The 21,145-nt window shown below is 53.7% G+C and overlaps 1 protein-coding gene across 2 annotated transcripts in view; it reads left to right on the top strand.

Annotated features, from left to right (window-relative positions):
* Positions 1 to 2,576: 2,576 nt before the first annotated feature.
* TRIM67 (tripartite motif containing 67) overlaps positions 2,577 to 21,145 on the top strand; it is a 41,090-nt gene continuing 22,521 nt past the window's right edge. For both annotated transcript variants that reach the window (XM_037136769.2, XM_053667328.1), the window contains exon 1: positions 2,577 to 3,764. In XM_037136769.2, the coding sequence (XP_036992664.2) occupies positions 2,715 to 3,764 (1,050 nt within the window). In that variant the 5' untranslated portion in view covers positions 2,577 to 2,714. The remainder of the gene's footprint in view (positions 3,765 to 21,145) is intronic.

The following is a 21,145-nucleotide window of genomic DNA, read 5'->3' as shown; positions in this document are numbered from 1 at the left end:
CTGGCGGGCTTCCCATGCCCCCCACCCCAAGCCATTTATTTACCTTGGTCCAAAAATGGCAAAGCACACTGGGTCTCAGGTATATGACTAGTGGGTGGCAGGCCCGTTCACAGTTGGACCACAAAGAGATTATTACTTTTTTTGTAGTCTGGGAGGCTGGGCTGGGCTGGGGCAAGTAATGACGCTGGTAGAATCACAAGAAATGCATCTTGAAGTGCATTCGGTCACAGACCTCCCTGCCTACACCTGTGCCCCAGCATCCCCGAGGGGCCACGTAGCAACACTGCAGCGAGCTCTTTCCTGGGGGCTCACCAAAGTGTCACAGGCAAGATGCAGCGAGTGGCGGCCTCATCCATAGAAGGCAACTTAGGACAAGGGGGTGGCCCTCTTGCACCTGGGGATACTGAGGCCTGGTTAAGTAGCTGCTCTGAGCTCCCGGTTGCTGAGGGGAAGTAGACTCAGGTCTCTTACCTCTTGGTGCTCCACCTGGCACCAAGCTGGTCTCCTCTTCCAGCTCGGCAGAAACCAGTGTGAACGGAAACGTCACCAGGTTCTAAAGCGGGAAGTAGGATGTGCAACCGGCATTTACTGTATTTAGTTCTCACACGAGTGTTACAATATTCCCTTAATAGAGGGCAGGGTCGGGGCTGCGAAAGCAGAACACGGTGCTGGGGTGGGGAGACTGCTCGGAAAAGGAACCGAGGGTCCCGCCCAGAGTCCTGTCTCCCTCTGCGGGCCGTCCCCGTCCCCTGGGCACCGGGCTTCCCCCGGGGCTGCAGCTCTCTCCGCCGGTGACCCTCCAGCAGGCAATGCTCCCGCCCCTGGCGGCCGGCAGAAGCTGAGCCTGCCGGCCTCGCGCGGCGGCGCAGGTCCTGCCTTTGTTTGGAGAATGGAGACCCGGACAAGAGGGGGAGGCGTGACTTCAGTATTCCTGTCGTTTTTAAACAAACGGTTCCTAATGTGTGTCTGTTGGGTGCCAGCCCGAAACTCCGTGGGCAGAGCCGGCTGCGCGCCGCGCCCTCCCTCGGCACGCGCCCTTCTCCCGGCGGCGGGGACGGAACAGCGGCCCCGGCGAAGCAGCCCGGGCTGCGCGCGGGTGGGAGGCTGTTCCTGCCGCTGCGGGCTGGCGTCGCCGAACGTGGAGATTTTTCCATTCATAAAACCAACCTCCCCGCTCACCGGCTTGCCGCGCGACTCGGGGCCCGCAGCAGGGCGGGGATGGCCCGGGGTGCGCGCGGTTTGGAGGGCCCGGGGGCCTGAAGGGGCGCGTGGTCACGTTTCTCCGGGAAGCCGAACGTTAAGAATCCTACCCGGTGTCCCCACTCAGCCTGCACAGACGACCGACACCGCGGCGGATGCGCCCTTCGGTGCGAAGCGGAGACAAAATGGCTTGTGGTTCCCATACAATAAAACCTCGCCCTCTGACTCCGGGTGTCCGACATTTTGTGACTTGCAGCTTTTGCTCCGTCACAGATTTAGGAAGCGACTGTCAACCCGTGCCCCCTACCCCTGTGTAAACAACAACCTTTGGGGTCCCCGTTATTACCCTTTATGGCGGTGGGTGGGGGCGCGGGAGTGGGCAGGGCAGGTGATGGCAGGGGCGAGGCGAGGCGGGGCGGGGCGTTGTGCTAATTCAAGACGCAATCTCCGTCCCAATAATAGATTGTTATTAACAATGATCCTCTCTGCAAAACCCTTAAAATTGCCCCTCGACTCCCCTGGCAGCAAGAGGAGAGCCCCAATTCGCTGAGCTGACGCCTCTCCCCACCCCCACCACTCTCCGCTCTGGAAATCACAACTCCGCTGCGCGCCGCGCGCGGAGGAAGCTGCCGCGGCGAGAGGGAGGCGGGGAGGGGATCCCCGGGCCGGCCGGGCGGAGGGCGGACGCCCGCCGGCTGCAGCGCCACGGGGCCAAGGTCAGAGGCGCCGCCGGCACAGCAGCGGGGAACCGGAGGAGCGGGTCTTTTCTGGGAGAAAGCGCAGGGCGAATTCGGCCCGCGCCAGCAGCTGCCGGGAAGGGCGGTGGACGAAGGTCTCCTGGCCCGCGGGGCCCGGCGGAGAAAGTCGCCCGCTCAGCGACCCACCCGGCAGGGCAGCGGCCCCCCAGTCCGCTCGCCGGAAGCCGGGGCGCCTCCTAGGTCTCCCGGGCGCTGTCCGCCGGTTCGTGGTGCTGATCTCAGCCCCACTGCCCAGAGGCCTGCTCAGCCGCCTTCTCACCTACGGATCGCCCCGACTGGGGGCGGGGCAGGGGCGAAAGGAGGTCCCCGGGCGGCTGCTCATTGGAGCCGAGGGCTTGGAGCAGGAAAGCCAGCGAACAGCAGCCGGGCCGCTGCTCCTGATGCGGAGCGGACACGCGCGCTGCGGCCGCCGCCGGCGCCAGTGCTGATTCATCACCTGGAGTGCCTCCCAGGCCACCGCCGGGGCAGCCGACCGGCTCCGGGCTCGGGCCGCAGGGTGAGGGTGAAGCCGCTGCTGCAGGGGCCTCGCTGGCTCGAGGTGAGCACCCCCTCCCTTCTCTCGCTCCCCGTCGTCTTAGGGCGGTGGCCCCAGAACAGACAGAGGGGCGTGCCCCCGAGCGGCGCAGCGGTCATGCCTGTGTGATGCTCCCGCCTCCAGTGTCGCCGGAGCTAAGCAGGCAGGGTCCCCTCCGCCCGTCTTCGGAGCTCGGGCGGTTCCGCCCCGGGACCTGAGCAGCTCGTCCCGCCCGCGCCGCGATGGAGGAGGAGCTGAAGTGCCCAGTGTGCGGCTCGCTGTTTCGGGAGCCCATCATCTTGCCCTGTTCCCACAACGTCTGCCTGCCTTGCGCTCGTACCATCGCAGTGCAGACCCCGGACGGCGAGCAGCACCTGCCCCAGCCGCTCCTGCACTCGCGGGGCCCGGGGCTGCCGGCGGGCGCCGCGGCCGCCGCGCCCCCTCTGGACCACGACGCCGCCGCTGGCCCGGCCTGCAGCGGCGGGGGCGGCAGCGCAGCCAGCGGCCTGGGCGGCGGGGCGGCAGGTGGCGGGGACCACGCGGACAAGCTGAGCCTGTACAGTGAGACGGACAGCGGTTATGGCTCCTACACGCCCAGCCTCAAGTCCCCCAACGGGGTCCGCGTGCTGCCCATGGTGCCCGCGCCGCCGGGCTCCTCTGCCGCCGCGGCCCGGGGCGCCGCCTGCTCCTCGCTGTCCTCGTCCTCCAGCTCCATCACGTGCCCGCAGTGCCACCGCAGCGCCTCCCTGGACCACCGCGGCCTGCGCGGCTTCCAGCGCAACCGGCTCCTGGAGGCCATCGTGCACCGGTACCAGCAGGGCCGCGGGGCGGTTCAGGGGGCGCCCGCGGCCCCGGCCGTGGCCATCTGCCAGTTGTGCGACCGCACCCCGCCGGAGCCGGCCGCCACGCTCTGCGAGCAGTGCGACGTGCTCTACTGCGCTGCCTGCCAGCTCAAGTGCCATCCGTCCCGGGGACCCTTCGCTAAGCATCGCCTGGTGCAGCCACCGCCACCGCCGCCGCCCGCACCCGCCGAGGCCGCCTCTGCGTCCCCGGGCGCCGCCCAGGGCGCCCCCAGCGGAGGAGGCGGTTGCAAGAGTCCTGGGGGCGCGGGCGCCGGAGCGGCGGGGGGCGGCGCGGCCCGCAAGTCCCCCACGTGCCCCGAGCACGACCTGGAGCATTACAGCATGTACTGCGTGAGCTGCCGAGCCCCGGTGTGCTACCTGTGCCTGGAGGACGGCCGGCACGGCCAGCACGAGGCGAAGCCGCTGGGGGCCGTGTGGAAGCAGCACAAGGTGAGCGCCCGCGGGGCGGGGCGGGGCCCCGGGAGGCGTTGTCCGCCCCGTTCCTGGAGGATTGACCCGAGAGGTCGGCCGGAGGGCCGGGCAGGAATTGTATCGTTCGTTCGTTCCTTCGTTCCTTTGTTGGTCTATTCACTCTTTTCCTCATCAGTCATTTGAATGAACCTAGGTACTCTGAGCTGGGTGTTGGAGATGGCAAGGGCGTGGGAAGACGACCTGGTGGACACCTCTCCGCCCCCCCAGATTTTATGATTCTGCGCAAAGGGCACCCAGAATGCAGAAGCAGGGCTCTCTCACCCCTGAAGTTGGCTCGTTACTTACCTTGCTGGCCCCTCCAGATGGAAGGCATCCAGGGCCCCTTAGTCTCCCTAAGAAGTTTTTTATTTTTATTTTTCTAAGCCAAGTGTTACTACCTGCCCGCAAGAAAATGTCCTGACGCCCTTGCGCGTGGTTAATCTTGGGAGGCAGGGCGCATTCGATCCCAGCCCTGGGGAAGGGACACACTCTTTCCTCCAGAGCAGAACTCCCGTCACTTTTCAGAGCGGAAAATTTCCGACTCACTCGGCAGCACTTCCTCCCCTCCAAATGCTTCCCAGCCTAGAGAGGAGGTGTAATTCCTCGAGCACATTGTCTGAGAAGTGGAGGCGGGGAGTGTGCTCTTTGAATAAGGCACATTGCATCGGTGTCCCCAGAGACCGTCCCCTCCCAAACTCTGCTGCAGTCTCAGTGGGTGTGGGGTGCAGTGGGAGAGCAAGCTCTCAGTAAGTGAAGGAGGCCCCCTTTCATCTGCAGATGGCCAGGAACATTCCTCCCCAGGGACCTGCCTGGGTGCCACCTCCCAAGCAGAAATGAAACAGCCTCTGAATGCTACTGGCTGGAGCTCACTCGGGGCTGCCAATCAGGTCAGGCACTTGGCATGGCCCCAGGGCAAGAGTGGGGGCAGTTCTCCTAAGGAACATTCACCTCACTGTTCTTCCAAAGGCTGGGCTGTGCAAGGGGGTGACTCACCTTGCTACTGTGAGGTCAGTGAGTCAGACCTGACAGAGTTAGGGTCCCTTGTTCAAGGTTCCCAACCCCTCTGCAAATGGGGACATTTATCGTGTAGTGCCCTCTTTCCGGGATACTTCCCATGCCTGAAAGAGGCAGGAGGTCTCCAAATTGACCAACAGGAAATGCGTGTTCTGATTGAGGAAAGACTTGGGGAAATAGAGCGACTCTCCACAACTATCTCCATTACCTACCACAAACAGACAAGGAGGGGAGTTCAGACGAGAGGAGAAGAAGGGATAACCACTGGATGTACTGTACCTAGTTACCACATAATTTCATCTGCTACAATGTGCATGTCATCATCGTAATTTAACATGTTCAAGTAAAAAATCAGAAAAGGAAGAAGGAGGAGGATTTTAGAAATCCACCTTGGAGAGGGAAATTTGCATCGCAGGGCAGAAGGGCCACCCGGAGCCGATCCCTCATCCCTGAGCTGTGGTTCTCATTTGGGGACACTTTCACTCCCCTTCCAGAACACGTGGCAGTGTCTGGAAACATTCAGGGGGTACGACTGGCATCTAGCGGGTAGAGGCCAGGGAGGCCGCCAAACGTCTTGCAGTGCACAGGGCACCTCCCCCAAACAACCCTGTAGCCCCAAACGTCGGTAGTTTCTGCTGCTGGGAAACGCTGCTGTACAGCCACACAGACCTGGGTCCGGATCGCAGCGCTTGCGTTCACTCGCTCTAAGCTCTAGACACAATTTAAAACCCACTGGATAATAATATCTGACTCAGGGCGTTGTTGTAGGGAGTAAGTGTAATGCTGCATGGTTAGCCTCTACCATAGTCACCCGCCCACGGTAACGAATACACGTTATTTTTAGCATCTTTTCACTGAAAGCCACTAAACCTGCAGAAGGCTACAGGGCGCAGCCAGAGTGCTCATTAGACCTCAGTGACTTGGTTTCCTGGAGAAGCCGAGCTGATAACTTCTGACATTGTTTATGCTGGGTTATAAAAGAGCTTCGAGGAAATGGGAATGTGTGCCTTGGGTTAGTTATCATTCCTATGACGTTTTGTTGCAAATTGCTTCACAGTGGTTGTAGCCACATTGCTTATTTTGTTTTTGTTCAAGCAAATAGACATTTTCCAAATGAAATCTTTTGCAAAGAGGCTGCAACCCGGTACCGAGACCAGAAGTATGGGTTCAGATTTTGTGAGCTGTTAAATTTTCACAGCTGAGGAGGCTAGAATTTACTCAGGATGTTGTCACCTAAATCTTTAGACTCAGTGAAGAGTGGGCACTAAATACACTGGGATGAGCTGGCAGCTCTGAAACAGATGAAGCCTCTTACCAGGAAAGTGAGCTGGACAATGAGTTATGGCTTTAAGAACCAAGGTCATGCAGGGCAAGTCATGAGTCACCCTTGACTTGGTGTTCTCAGCTGTTTTATAATATTTCTGTCTTCGTGAGACCGTGGAAGTTGGTGAGGAAGTAAGGAAAGCCCATGTGACCTTGCCCCTCAGCACAGGACAGTAATCTGGGAAATGCTACCACAGTGTCCCCGCCTTGTCTGCAGTGTCATTTTCTGCTGTTTCAGTCACCCCTGGTCAACTGCTGTCTGAAAATATTAAACGGAAAATTCCAGAAATAAACAATTCATGAGTTTAAAATTTCACACCGCTCTGAGGAGCAGGAGGAGATCTCTCGCCTTGCTGCTCAGTGTCCGCTGGGGTGCGAATCATCCCTTCGTCCAGAGGCCCCACTGAGGTTATTACATCCACTGCTGAGGTACCGCAATGCTTGTGTTCAGGTCACCCTTACTTCACCGAATAATTCCACACTCCCATAACTTTTATCACAGTATATTGTTGTGGTTTTTTTAGTATAAATTGTTGTTACTTTCCAACTGTACCTAATTTATAATTAAACTTCATCATTGGTATGTGTATGTAGGGAAAAAAGTATACACAGGGCTCAGTACTGTCTAAGATTTTTAGGCACCCACCGAGGGGGTCTTGGAACGTATCCCCTTGAGGTCAGGGAGGCCACTGTGTGCAGAATCTAGCATCTCAATTCCGCATTTCATGCCACCGCTCCAGGGAACCGAGACACCGCAAACCCGGAGGACTATTACGAGGTGGTACTTTTGTAAGAGGCTGTTTCCGAGATCAGAGGCGTTCTGCTGTTCTCCTTCAGCGGGTGCTGGTTTTCTGCAGGGAGAGATGACTGAGCGCCTGCTTGCGGGCAACTCGACCAGGGGCTGGAGAGCAAAAGGAAAGACAGAGGAGGGCCCTGGAGGGGGTCTGTGTTGCTTTGTGGGCAGGCGTCTGGACCACCGTCGTGAGCTGGGAGGGGGCTGCTTGGGACAGATAAAGTAGAATAGTTTCACGCTCCCCGCCCCCACCACCATGGCAGTTTAAGTTGGTAAAACTTCCAGGATTTTCCTTGTCATTCTGGTGTAAAGACCCAGGAAGCTGTGATGAAGGCAGTTGTGCACCTGGAATGAGAATCAGCCAGGGACACGTCCCCACCCTCCCTGAGCCAGGAGGAGCCTTCCTCAGAGCCTTGCTTGTCTTCCTCCCCAGCCCGCCCGGGGCTCGCCATCTGGGTGAAGAGACACACAGCAGCACCGAAACCTATTTTAGACCGAGGTTGATTACCGCCTTTGAGAAGCAGCGTAAAAGCGCCAGGTCTTGGCTACACGTATATTTTTAGCTGGTTTTCCTGGGAGAGAATCAATTGTTTCAAAGAGCCTGTGAGGTGAAAGGATAATAGGCTGGGAAAGATGGGGCCAAGAGGGGAAGAGCTTTTCTCTCAATTGCCCGTGGAGTACGGAATTCTAATTTTCCTGAACCCAGCGTGGAAGGGTCACTGGGGGTCGCATCTCCTCCCTAGTGAGACATGCCCCAGCAGGTCGGCAACATCTGTAATGCCTGCCAAGTGCAGAGAGTGGACCCTGAACTGAAATGGGCAGAAGCGACTCCCGAACTGAGCTACGGAAAGCTGGGTAGGCCCTTCTTCAGAAGCGTTCGAGAATCCTAGAAAATAGGAGAGTATCAACCCCAAATCTCACTGACACCTCAGGATTACTGCTCCCTGAGAGGCAGCACCTCATGAGGGCCAGGAAGCCAGAGGCCTGGAGATCTCAGGACAGCCAGGCGGCGGTGGCAAGGCCCCAGTCCTGCCTCACGTCACAGAAGAGATAAGGAAAGGGGTTTGGCTTGTAGAGCCTCTGGAGAAAGAGGTAACACAAGAATGACGAAGGCCAAGTATGTAATCACAGCAGGTTACATGGTCACAAGAACAGTTATTCTAATACAGATAGTGCTTTGTAAAGACAACTAATAGAGGCTCATTGTTAATAATCAGATTTACACGTGTGGAAGTGTAGATATTAAATATCAGCCCCAAATTTCAATTTGCAGAGAAAACCATCTCTAACATTTTAAAGTTCTTCTAGAATTCTGTAGTGTATTTATTTTGGACCCATGCCTTTTTTTCCCTTTCATAACCAGCATAAATATCTTTCCTATCATTAAGGCACGCCATTTTTTATGACTGCGTGACATTTTACTGTACAAGTTTATTATTTGATTTAATCCACACCCTCATGCTGGACTTTCAGTTGTTTTCAGTCTTTTGCTGTTATCAACATTTTTTAGTTAAATCTCTGCCTATACTCTTGATTATTTTCTTACCTTAAATTTCTGAATGTGGAATACCTGTATCAAAGGTTATCTGGCTTTAAGACATCTGATTAATGTTGCCAAATTGTCTCCCATAAAGTTTATACTTATTTTTTCTCCCAAGAGCAAAACTATGTAAGTAAAAAAATCCCTGTAGATACGGACCATGGGAGGGAACAATAAGGAATGTCCTGTTCCTAGTAATTATTGTTTGCTGTTTTCATTACGTTATTGTTCAAACTACTGTTTAAAAGACAGTTGCAAATAGCAAGATTTCATATTTTTCACTGCTGGGAATCCATCTGCCTTGCCCCACACACTGGTTTGCTGTGCACAGCCCTTGAGAATGCCGAGTTTTCTGGGCCCAGCTAGGGCCTTTCGGGTGGGGGTGGGAAAAGAGGGTGAGGCCGAGAACAGTGCTTGGCCCAGACCTGCGGGGGGTCTGAAGTCTAGGGCTCACTGGCTGCCCATTCCAGGTCCCCTGATACTGATTGGAAATCCATCAAGACCCTCAGAGCATGAGGCCTAGAAATAGGCACAAGCTGCCTGAATTTTTGGAAGTAGAATCTTTCAACCTCTTGCTTTCATCTTCTTTTTGAAGACGATGCATAGAGATACTGGGGTTTTGAATGGAGGAGGACTTTGAAAATTGCAAAAGGACACCCCCTTCTATTACTGATGGATGCCGGCCGCCCCGTGGCTGAGGTACCCTAGTTCCGGCCCGCAGTCGGTGGTCCTCTCCGTGGGCGGACGTTCGGGTGAGGGGCCTTACCTGTGGGTGTCAGCATCACGGAGCGTTCTAGAGGGGACGGTCTCTTGCTGTCTGAGACGGACCAGGGAGAGCACCGACAGCGGTGGCCCACCACTGCCTCCTAAGTCGAGCGTTACTGGGATGCGGCCTTGCTCACTCGTATACAGGTTGTCTGTGGCTGCTTTTGGCTACATTGCCTTTGGAAGAGTTGAGTCCTTGCAACAGAGGTCTGTGGCCTGCAAACTCAAACATGTTTACGATCCGGTCCTTGATGGAAAAAAAGGGCGCTGACCTCTGGACTGAGACTTTGGGACTCAGCATGTGGTCCGCTGAGCTGCCGTGGCGTCACCCAGGAGCCTGCGGGAAATGCTGCAGACGCAGTGTCCGGAGGAGCCAGCGCCCTACCGCCTGAGGAGGCGGAGTCTGGCGAGCCCTCCAGTCGGTTTGTGTGGGCGGTAGTCTCCCACGTTGTCCGCAGGAGACACGTTTCCAGATCCCCAGGGGATGCCTGACTCCCCACGTGGCCTGCCCAGAGGAGTGTATGACCGTATCAGCCTGTGAGGCCGATTTCTGTCACCAGCCTTGTTGGTTCTATTAGAAAGCCCCCTTTTTTGTCCACATTTGCTATTTCCCTGCAGTGCTTGGGCGCCCTGTTCTTTTCCTTTCCTCATTCCTTTTGTCTTGGTCTTACAGCTTCAGTGATTTCTGTGGCCCCTCTTCAGGGTCACTGATCCCATCCTAGGCTGCGTCAAGTTCGTTGACTCGCCCCTCTCCAGCTTTTCTCTGAGTCTTCTCAGGGTCCCGCCCCTCCCCCTGTGATCTGGGCCCACGGCCGTTCTCTGCAACTCCCCGAGAAAAAAGCAATTCTTTTCACCTCCTTCAGCCCCATGTGGTCTTCTCCTTGCTCTGGGTGGTAGAGGAGAGGTACAGGATTTGCTGCTTGTCCCAAAGGCTTCAGATTTTCGGTCTGGAGGAAAGAAGGGTCCTGGCAGGGTGTTTATTTTCCTGCCTTGTTGCCACATCCCTCCTCTGAGCCACTTCTCCGGTGTAAAAACATGTATTTCCCTTTTTCAGTCTAATGGACACTTTAGGTCATGGTGTAACTGATCATGTTGTACTTTTCTCTTTGGCTGCTAAAATGCTTAGACCCCAATATTTGATGCATACCTAATAGATGTAATTGTTTTATAGATGTTAAGCTTTATTTCTGGCTCCACGTATGTCCCCACCCTTGTATTTGGTTTTGTTTTTTTGTTTTTTTAAGTTAAGCAGCCTTGAATTCTATAGACCCTTGCAAGCTGCCTTAAATCTCTTTTGAAATAAATAGATTAATCAATACATGAACAAGTGGTCTACTTAAATTCAAAGAGAACAAAAAAAAACCCTCTGGAAAAACTTCTTAAACTAGACCTCTGCCTCTAAGCAGTGCTCAGTCACTGCTATAAGAATTGGATGTGGCTTGAAAATGTCCCTATCAAGGAATGGGGACCTTCCCAGTCACTGGGACGGGTGACCGCTCCCTTTCCATCCCATACAAGAAAGAGACTCCACAGTGGCCACGCCTGGTCTAGACAGCTGGGTCATTCGTGCTGTTTCCCAGCCTTCCCTGGGACGTCACCACCCACCATCCGCTCATTTGGAGGCTGTGACCGTTGCCTCTGGAATTGGTTTCCTTTGTAAGTATTTGCAGCTTATCACTGATGAATGTTTACCCCACGCACAGCCCTGCCTCTCCAGCCGGGCTGCACACCTGCAGCCTTTAGTAATAGGAAGATGCTCAGAGAGGCGAGTCGAGGTACCCGAAAAGCCAGAAAACCCTGCAGGGGCGGGGCATGTCAGAAACCAGGAGCTGTTTGAGATCTTAACCTACGTTATGTACAGGCTAACCATCCACCTGCCGCGGTTTCGGGGATACAGGCAGGAGGTGCGGAACTCCTGGCTCAGAGACAAAGAGCCGTTTGTAGCAGTAGCCGGAGTAGCAGCAGGTTTGCTGCAGTTCCCCAAGCCTCTGTCAAAATGAGTGACATGAAGAAGGCCAGGTGACACCTGTACCCACACAGGATGATACCTGACCTGAGAGGAACCCTGAGTTTAGGGAGCCCCCATCTTTTATAAAGGGAAGTGAGCACAGGCGCCTTGCTGCACAGGGAGGCAGCGTGTCTAGCTTCCGAGCTTGTTGTCTCTACGGACGCATTTGAAAGATAGTCCAGTTCTGGACTATCTGCCAAAGACAACGCGTGCCTCCCTGGCAAGGCTTGTGGCAACTCCAGAGACCCGTTGGAAATTATGTTCCAACAGGAGGATTACATCAAAATTCAGATAGTTCCTCAAGTGATCTCTGCCTCAGGTGCATCATGGGAAACTCCTCGGGCTCCTCTGGTTGTAGAAACTTCTCGTTCCAGGTGGGGTGCACAGGCCTCAGGGCCACCTGAGTGAGTCAGGCAGGACCTGTGCTGTCGTGGGTCAGGCCCCTGCTCCTGTGGGGTTTGCTGGGTGTCACGATGATGATGATGGCTGTGGTGGGGCCCAAGGAGAGTATGAGTTAAAGCTTACAGTTAAGCCCTGGCTGGCATGGCTCAGTTGGCTGGAGCACCATCCTGTAACGGAAAGGTCACCAGTTCAATTCCAGGTCAGGGCACATGCCTGGGTTGGGGGCTGCATTCCCAGCTGGCGCCTGTGCAGGAGGCAGCTGATCAATATTTCTCTCTCTCTCCTCCCCCACACACCCCTCCCTCTCTCTCTCAAATCAATGAGTATATCCTCAGGTGAGGACTAAAAAATAAAGCTAGTTCCTTCTTTCAGAGAGCTTATTATCTGCTGGCCAAGTGCCAGGGATTAACACATATTCATTCGTGTGAAGCAGAAGAACACTGAGAAATATGACGCTTTTTCTGGTGAAAACGAGGACGCTGGAGGCACACGCCCTTTAGCATCTGAAACTTACAGATGGGCCTGGGGAGAGTGGGTGAAAGATCAGTTTGATAAATGGGTTCCAGGAGCCACGTTTAAGGGAGCATCTAGCTTGAGAGGCTAAGATTAAACATCAGCTTCACTCAAATTTCAGCGGAGAACAGAAATAGCCTGGCAATCATCCTTTTGAAGAGTCTTGTAAATTCTCATCATCTTCCCAGGTTGTTATATTTACCCTGTTTGCCAGTAAAACTTGGCAGCGGAAACCTTTTGAATGTCTGGATTTGCTTTGCTAAATTAAGAGGAGGGGGGAGGGGAAGAGGGAGCAAAACAGATATCAGGAACCTGGAGAAGAGAGACTCACCAGAGGAAGGGGATCGTGAAAGGGACTTGGAAAAAGTCACTCAGAAGCTGGTGTGGGGTTGGTCACGAGCCTTGGTTTTGTTTTGATGGACAAGAGGGCTCGTCTCCCCACTTACACACAGGAGATACACTCGAACACCTGGTGCTACCCGTGTACGGGACCAGTGCCAGTGAACATGAGCTCAGAGTAGAGACCAGACCCACCGCAGACACGGGGAGGCTGCGTGGAGGACGTGGGCACTGGTAGGGTTCCAAAGGGTGGGAAGGGTCTGGAGAGTGAAAAGGAAGGAGCTGTGCAAACAAAAACGCAAATGTTCTTTTTTTTTTTTGTAATTTGACCATGGAGAGAATGCTCAAAGATGAACTCTCATCAAACACGACTGTCACAAAAGTAATTGTCTGATGATTAGCAGTCACTAGAGTTGGCCTGATCCGAATAAGGAGGCAGTTTCGGTCACTGGATGATAATGAATCTCCCTTGGCTTTGCACTTTGGCCGAATCGGGATTCTGGTCCAGGAGGCCCATGCACCTGAGGATGCCCTATCCCAGGCCTCTCAGGTACCCATGGAGTGGGATCTGAATTCCTCTCTGGCCTCTGGCTGTCGCTCGTGCAAGCACGATCTTGCTGTGTTCACTTTTACTTTTCTGCCAACTGAGTCTTTTCAGAGTCTCCATGGACACATTCTAACACCCCTGGCAGCTTTACAAATAAAATCCCACTTGATTAGGTTTTCCTTATTTACACCTCTCGGTGATGTCTTGTAGCTAACAGGGACTTACAGTGTCTCTTGCCTAATGTAACCGACTTTGCATATCACATGCATAAATAACACTGTACTTTGAACATTTTGACAAGGAGTATGTCTTATTTATCTTTGTGCTCCTGGTACCCAGCAGGGCAGCTGACACCTGGTAGGCCATGAGAAACATTTATTTGACAAATGAATGGTGACTTAACACCCCCATGTATTGCAGTATCAATGCCATAAATAACTATTCCAGTGCAGTCCCTATAACTTCACGGAGAATCATGAAAACGCAGTGATTCCTGCAGGAGGGAAATGGTATGGCAAACGGGGGGAGGAGGAGTTATGCATTTTCCTGGGCCTTCTGTTGCACAGCCACCCACACTCGCCGGTGTGGCACTCCTCTCCCTCCTCACTGTATGTAGCGGTGCTATCAGAAATGACCAGGGGGTCTGGAGGGATGGCAGAAGCCAGCTGGACATGTTGACGTGGCTTCTCCCAGATGTTAGAACTGCTACATCTCACCCAGAGAATTGATCGAGCATAAGTTTACTAGACTGACATTACCGAAATCTTTAATGCTACAGGGGCAGTAGAATGCAGGGAGTAAGGAAATTCGTTTTTGAGACATCAGTCCTAAACCTCTACCACTTGCCCTGGAATGACCGTGATTAAATGAGATGATGCATTTGAAGAGCATAGGGGGTGTGCACCCCACATCGTAAGTGCTCAGTAAGGGGAAGCCATTGTCGTCATCATCCTTACTGTGAGTGTCAAGGCCAAGCATAGGAGTGAAAGAAGGGACTGCGTCGGGGTCTGCGGTTGTGCAGAGCCCTCTTGTGGGAGGGCTGAGAAGCAGCGTTTGCCCTCATGACACTTGTCCCTTTGTGGGGGCCACTTCACCAGGTCACACTGAATGGGTGCTAGAGAGATCTATCCCAGGATTTCCTGGACCAAACTTCTGGTCAGTCACTGCCAATATGAGAAGGATTAGAAGGATGAGAAGGAAAGAATTGAAATCAAAAGATCTGGGTTCCGCTTGGAGCTAAGTTTTCAGATAAGTTTCTTAACATCCCTCATCCTCCGTGTGGTCCCTGACCTCTTTCCTGCCGCTGTAAGGAACTTCATCTGCTTCCCACCTTTTCTAGAGAACCCAATACCATATATAAGATTTGGAGAAAAGACTGTTTGTAATATGATTCCAATTACTGAAAATATATGAAAGGACGTACATTACAATAGGAAGGAAACCACTAAGAATGTGTTAGTTTCCCAGGGCTGCCATGACGACGGATCACAAACTGAATGGTTGGAAAGCGCCCAGCGCACTCTCTTACAGCTCCGGAGGCCAGTGCAGTCGGAGCTCGGGTGTCAGCGGGCCGCGCTCCCTCTGGGGGCTCTAGGGGAGGGCCCATCTCTGCTAGCTCGGGGTGGCTCCTTGTGTGGCTGCAACCTCCAGTTTTCGAGTGGCCTTGTCACCAGACAGACACAGGTCTGGCCGCCCGCCACAAAAGGCCAAAGTGGTGAGACAGGTGCTGGTGCAAAGGAAAGTGGTTTTTTTAAGCACCAGCATCTCAAGAAGACGGGGGACTTAGGTTCCCAAGCCCACCTTCACATCCCAGTGCAGGCAGAGCTTTTTGTAAGGAGAGAGAGGGAAAACAGAACAACGGGATCAGCGGGAGGGCTTGAGAGTTCTCTGCTGAGCAGACCAACTGCCGGCCAGCCCAGTCCATTCCAACAAGGACCTCAAAACCGGTCAAGCAGCGGTCCGGTGTGTGTTGTCCTGGTTTTTCTCATCTTGGTTATAGGGTTGAGATCAAAGGTCAGCAAATCTTCCAGAGCTGGGGTTATTGGAGGTCAAACTCTGTATCTTTTGATGTTAGTCCCTAAGAATCTTACACAAATGTGCTGTTTATCTACAAGCCACATATTAGGCAGAGTCAGAAACGATGTCAGAAGAGTGGGAGGGGTCACCATTGCCCACTGTTAGAGCTGTCTCCCTGTGTGTGTCTGTGCGTCCACATTTCCCCTTTTATATACGTTCGTCAGCCAGATTAGGTAAGGGGCCCACCCGACTCCGCTATGACCTCATGGAAACTGGCTACATCTGCAAAGAACCTGTCTCCAAATATGTCCCATTCTGAGGTACTCAGGATTAAGAGGCCAACACAAGGGTATTTGGGGGACACCAACCCACAGCACACAATCACGTTAATAACTAACCTGGGTGGGGAAACAAAACAAGGAAAGAGCTGGAAATTGAAAGACAATTAAAGTTACTAACCTAGGCAGGTTACGCCAGCTGTCTCCTCGCACCCCGTGAAGATATTCAGCCAGCCTGAGCCGCCTTCCTCCTGGCACTAGCCGGCACCAGGCTCACCAGGGGTGTGGAGCGCAGATCCCTGTGGTGACTCAGCGAAAACTCAGGAGGACTGGAGGCTTGGGGTCGGGGAGGGGCTGTGGGCCCTGGAGACTCAGTGAAGAGTAAAAGGATGGGGAGAGGAGAGATGGGCAGTTTCAAAGGGGGTCTCTTCATCCTCGTGACTTTCCCCTGGGCCCTCGTGACAATCACCAAGAGTGGCTGCCGCAGCCTGCTGCAGCAAGGGTGGTCGTGAGGCTGAGCAAGGGACGAAACAAAGGAGAGGACCAAATGCTCTGCTGGCATAAGGCAAGTTTATTGCGCAGTCTTCAGGCTTAAATATAATCTTGAGTACATAGAGAACAAAGGAAAAGCCTTCTGGCCCGTAGCTCACTTCCTTTGACCTACAAAGTTTATGTCTTCCCTTAGAGTCAGGATGTTCTCAGGCTAACATACCTTCCAGGTACATGACGCACAGGCCAAAGATATGAGTTGATGGAAAAGGAAAGGCGGCTAGTTTCTGAAGGGGTCAGAGAACAATCCCAAGATAGCCCCAAGGCCGGAAACCAGGTCCAGTCACCACATCTGCGGTGCAGGACCTTATCCTCGACCCCTCTCAGGCCTCCTGGGCTCCTACAAGTGGCTGTGTTGGAAGGTTTAGAACTCCCTGGTCACGGTAAGAGATGGTGCTGTTGTATCAGGACTCCGATGGTTAAACATCCTGATCAGAGGGCATCTGGAGACAGAGTGGCTGTTAGTTTTCAGTTGCAAAACAGCCGAGTTGCTCAAGGATGGAGATTTCCAATGACTGCTTAGTAACATATGAATTTTTAAAATGAAAATAGCTATCGGTTTTTCTAATTGCCCTGGCTTATGTGGCTCAGTGTATTGAGTGCTGGCCTGAGAACCAGAGGGTCACCAGTTTGATTCCCAGTCAGGGCACATGCCTGGGTTGCAGGCCAGTTCCCAGTAGGGGGCGTGCAAGAGGCAACCACTCATTAATGTTTCTCTCCCTGTCTTTCTCTCTCCTTTCCCCTCTCTGTTAAAATAAATAAATAAAATCTTTTTAAAAATTAAAAAAAGGATAATAGTCATTGCTTAAAATTTTTAGACAATAAGGAGATGAAAAAAATATGAAAAACTACCTTTACTCTTAAAACTCTTAACTGTGTGTGAAACACACACATATATGATTATTTTGCTAGTTGATATATCTGCATAAGCCTCTTATTTATATAACTTTAATGAGCCATTTTTATATGTTCTTTTGGTATGTTTTTCTTTTTACTGAACAAGCTATCATAGAGATTGTTTCATGTCAATAAATGTAGAAACACATTATCATTTTAGTGACTGAGAGCATATTCAGTTATGTGGATAAAGTATTATTTATTTAATCACTGTTGCTGAACATTTAGATCATTTATAAATGTTTTACCATTTTTTAAACTGCAAAGACCATTCTTGGAAATACATCTTTGCACGCTAACCCTTATTCTCATTAAGATAAAGTCCTATGTAAACATTCTGACAGGTTAAGGATTTCTTTCTTACCACTCCCTAATACAGGAAGCCAGGACCTTGTCTTTAAGAGGCAATTCCAAACAGTTACAGTTCTCCCAATGTGCGCTCCTGTCTCCCCTCCCTACCCACCTCTCAGATCCTCTCCTGCCCTGGTCGGATTGGAGGCTCCGGTCCAATCCATTGCACTAGAGTCAGCAGCACAGAGGGTGGAGGAAGACGACAATGGGAGGGGTAGGAGCTGGATGACCCAGGAGAAGAAAGAAAAAAATTATACATTGTCATATTTCATGTTCATTGTCACAACTAAGAAGTAGGCCTTCGAAGCATGGCTATCAAAGGAAAACCAAAATCACTCTGACTCCAGAGAAAACTCGGCTAGATTTTATGACTTGTTGACAGGAATGTCTGCTCTGCTCATAGAAGAGCTAACACTTCTTGCCCCACCTAAGGCTGGGCCATGTGACTTCCTTGGGCCAATGAAATGAGAAAGGAAGTGATCTTGTCTGCTCTCAGGCTCCGGGGCCAGTGTCTGTTTTGGCTGTAGCTCCTTTTCCTCCGTTCGGAAGCTAGGATGTCTCACACGTGGGATGCTCCTGCAGCCCAGATCCTGAAGTGCAGAGGACGTGAAGCCGAGCCACCCGTGACCTGAAGTGGGCATTCCACTGAGCAGGGAGCAGGCCTTGGCTGTGAGGACCAGGGGTGCCCGCGGCGCAGCCCGCCTGCACTGCCCGCACGACCACACCGTCCAGCTCCCGGTCCTGCTGCTCTCGCTGAGCCTCACCTGGTCATTGGTCACAGCATTTCTCCCTTGTCTTTCTGTTGCACAAGAATTCAGAAATGCTTTTTAAACCAATCCGTGTCCTCTACTAGACCCATAGTTGGGCTTCTTTTTAATTTGATTTTTTAGTGGAATTTTTCCATTATCCCCTGAACAATAGTCAGATGGGCGTCCTCTGTCACATGTCCTGGAGCAGGGCGTGCTGTCCCCAGGTGGCCGCTTGCTGGCCTTTTCTTTGCTTGGGTTTCCTTTAAACTTCTTTTCCGCATCCTAAATCTTTCTCTGGAGAGTTTCATTTTGCTTAAAATCCACTTATTCTGCTATGGTAGAAATAAAGCTAGCACTGCCTGGACCCGATTGAAAGTGACAGTTTGAGATGTTTAGTGTACCTCACAGGCGTGTTCTCATAATACCTCTACGTGGTTAGTGACAAACGAGGCCTGAGTAATCCCTTTTTATGGTAAGTTACCCCAAAGTGTGAGAAGGGAACTCGTGTGACCGTTCTGATGTTATGTTGCACCTCAGATGCAAAGGGCAAGTAGAACTCTGGCCCTTGCTTCTCAACTTGGGGTCATTCCGTCAACTTCCCTGTCACATTGCCCAAGAAAAACATAATGAATTTGTTTATTGGACAATGACTTAGTGACCCTGCTCTGGTAGCTCACACCAAGGTGAAGCGAGCAAGGACCTGGGCTTCTGGGCACACGCCTGTCCGTGGGAAACCGGCTGACTTGTGGTGACCCTGCCTCCCTTCCCGGCCCCCAGACCACCCGAATCCCACCCACCTGCATTCAAGGGGCCTGAAGGAGGGAGGAAGGGATGTCGGAAGTGTGTCTGCCTCCGTGTTTTCTCATCTGAGGTGGGGGAAGAGTCTAAAATTGCCTGAAAGTTCCCGCCAGGGCAGGTCGCCCAGGGAAGGCCACAGGAAAGAGCTGCTTTGCCTCTGGGGGTTCCCCCAAATCTGGGTCGCATCCCCTGGAGAAAGGCTGCCTGGGTCACCCCGGGATCAGAGTTCTTCTGCCCAAGACCCTTTCTGCTTCTGGGGACGGGGTCCCCTCGGTCTGTGCGCACAGTCCGACATAGAAGGGACCTGGCCCGCAGAGGTGCTCCCTCAAGGCAAACCCTGGCCTGCTCTTCCCCCAAGCGGCTTCTACCCAGTGGGCTTCAGCCCTCTGCTTGCCATTGGCATCCATTATTCACACTCTGTGAGCTAAGTCTCCATGACCTGGAAGGGGGTTCTCTGGGGTTGGGGGCCTGGAAGGTCTGGCTGCTGCCATCCCATGCGAGGGCCTGGCCCAGCCCCCCTCTCGGGACCGCTCGGGGGTCCTGTCCTCTCCCCGCTGCAGGGCCTCCATCACCTGCCTCTCCCTCCTCCCACCCCCACAGGTTGGCCTGTGTTCCAGAGCCTCGGTCCAGCTGACCTGAGGAGAGTTCTGATTGTTTCGGTGACTGGGCCCTTGGAGCCTGTGGCTGGCAGGTCAGGGAGAACTAGAAAGCACAGCCCATCTTGGCTGGCTGGAGAAGGGGGCTGCTGTGAGGTGGGGGTTCCCAGCTGTGACAGGTTGCTCAGGAAAGGAGGGAGCAGGACCAGGTGAAGGGACCGCCCCCGAACTTGGAGCAGGGCAGGGAGCAGGACACCACTTGGTGCTGCGTGTAGTAGGGCGAGATTTGGGTCGGATCAGCGGCAGTGAACGAGAAACAGGGAACTCCCAGAGTCGTGCAGAGCTTCTAGGCCCACGGGGCAGGGTCACACGGCCGGTGTCCAATAGCGTGTGGGGCTCTGTGCCCTAGAAACAGGGGTTCAGAGTGGCCACATGGTCGTTTTAATTACGCCCAGCGTGTGACAGGATGGAGACTTGAGTAGCTCAGGGGAGCTAGTCAGACAAAATCTAGAACGAAGCCAATTCCCTGACACGGATATTTATGGGGCACTTTCTGCACGTGAGACACCGCGCCTCACACAGAAGTGTGACAAGGCTGCAGGACACTGGGGGTCAGGCTACAAGACAGGAACGCTGAGGCATCTTCCCCGGGCCACCTGTCCCAAAGCCAGCGAGATATATGTCTTAGAAGGAGTTCAAAGAGCACGCTCCATCCGGGGAGAGGTGCAGAAGCTTCGGGGGGGGGGAAGGGTGGCATTTGGAAGGGTCTTTGCAGCTGGCTGGAGGCTCGCTAGCAATAATAGCCAGAGCAGGAATGGGGAGCCCAGGAGACAGAGTGGGCGGCAAGGCCGAGGCTGGGATGGGGACAGCAGGGGCCGCCGAGTCCAGTTTGGCCAGAGGGTGGAAACCACGTGGGCAGCGCTGGGAGGTGATGCTGGGGAAGAGCTCGGACGCGGGGCTCTGGGGCTAGACCTCGATTCAGTGGGGAGGGGTGCACGTGGGTGGCTGGGTACCGCACACGGTCAGAGCTGTGCTGGAGAGAGGCGGTCGGGAGGTTGCTTGCTATGCAGGGTCCATCTCCCTGGAGTGAACTTCGAGTGGTGAACTTCAGCAAGTGATAGGATGATGCCCCACCCAGGCACCGGGGAAGCGTTGACTCCAAACCCTGCCCTGCGCTCCAGCCGACCAGGTCTGACGGCTCTTCTAGGGGCTGTGCTTTCTCTTGTCTGTCGGCGGGTGCAGAGGGAAGTGCCAGAGGGAAGGGCTGGCTGGCTCCTATGAAAAACGTTCCCCAAACACTGGTAGACGGCATGAGCCGCATTCGGGCAGTCGGGCATTTGAATTGCCTGGTCTTTTTCTCCTCCCACTTTGAGTCTGGGAACAACAGCTTCCTTGAGTTTGTAGGACTTTTACACTCAAATAGGAATGGCCTCTAATGAGCCATAGGGTCTAGGCAGCATCACCGAAAGAATCATCTAAGAATGTCTCCCGGGTGTCAGGCACGGTGCCTCTGCTGCTGCACACTGCAGCCGATAACAGCAGTGCGCAGGCAGATACTTTCGTCTGCTCCCTTGCAGTTAACTCAGACGGGAAGCTCGGGTTCTTTGTGTGTGAGAGGAGGGGTTGGACGAAACCCCGTCTGGACCGGCGGTGTTTAACCTGGAGCACGCCTGCTGGGCAGCGCTGATGATAGAGAGCAAGGCCGAGTCTAAAAGGAGGCAGCGTAGGGCTTCTCCACAGAGACCCTGGCAGACGAGAGGACTCTCTCCAAGGCCAAGCTGAAACTATAAGTAGGCCCTGGTTGGGTAACTTAGGGACAACAAGGTCATGTCTTAGTCTGGGCTGCTGTAACACAATCCCATCGACTGAGGGACATAAACAA

The sequence above is a fragment of the Artibeus jamaicensis genome, unplaced genomic scaffold, assembly GCF_021234435.1.
Source record: "Artibeus jamaicensis isolate MK-2021 breed Jamaican fruit bat unplaced genomic scaffold, CSHL_Jam_final contig_467, whole genome shotgun sequence".
NCBI lineage: Eukaryota > Metazoa > Chordata > Mammalia > Chiroptera > Phyllostomidae > Artibeus > Artibeus jamaicensis.
The sequence above is the reverse complement of the archived record's forward strand: the minus strand, read 5'-3'. Positions and strand labels throughout refer to the sequence as shown.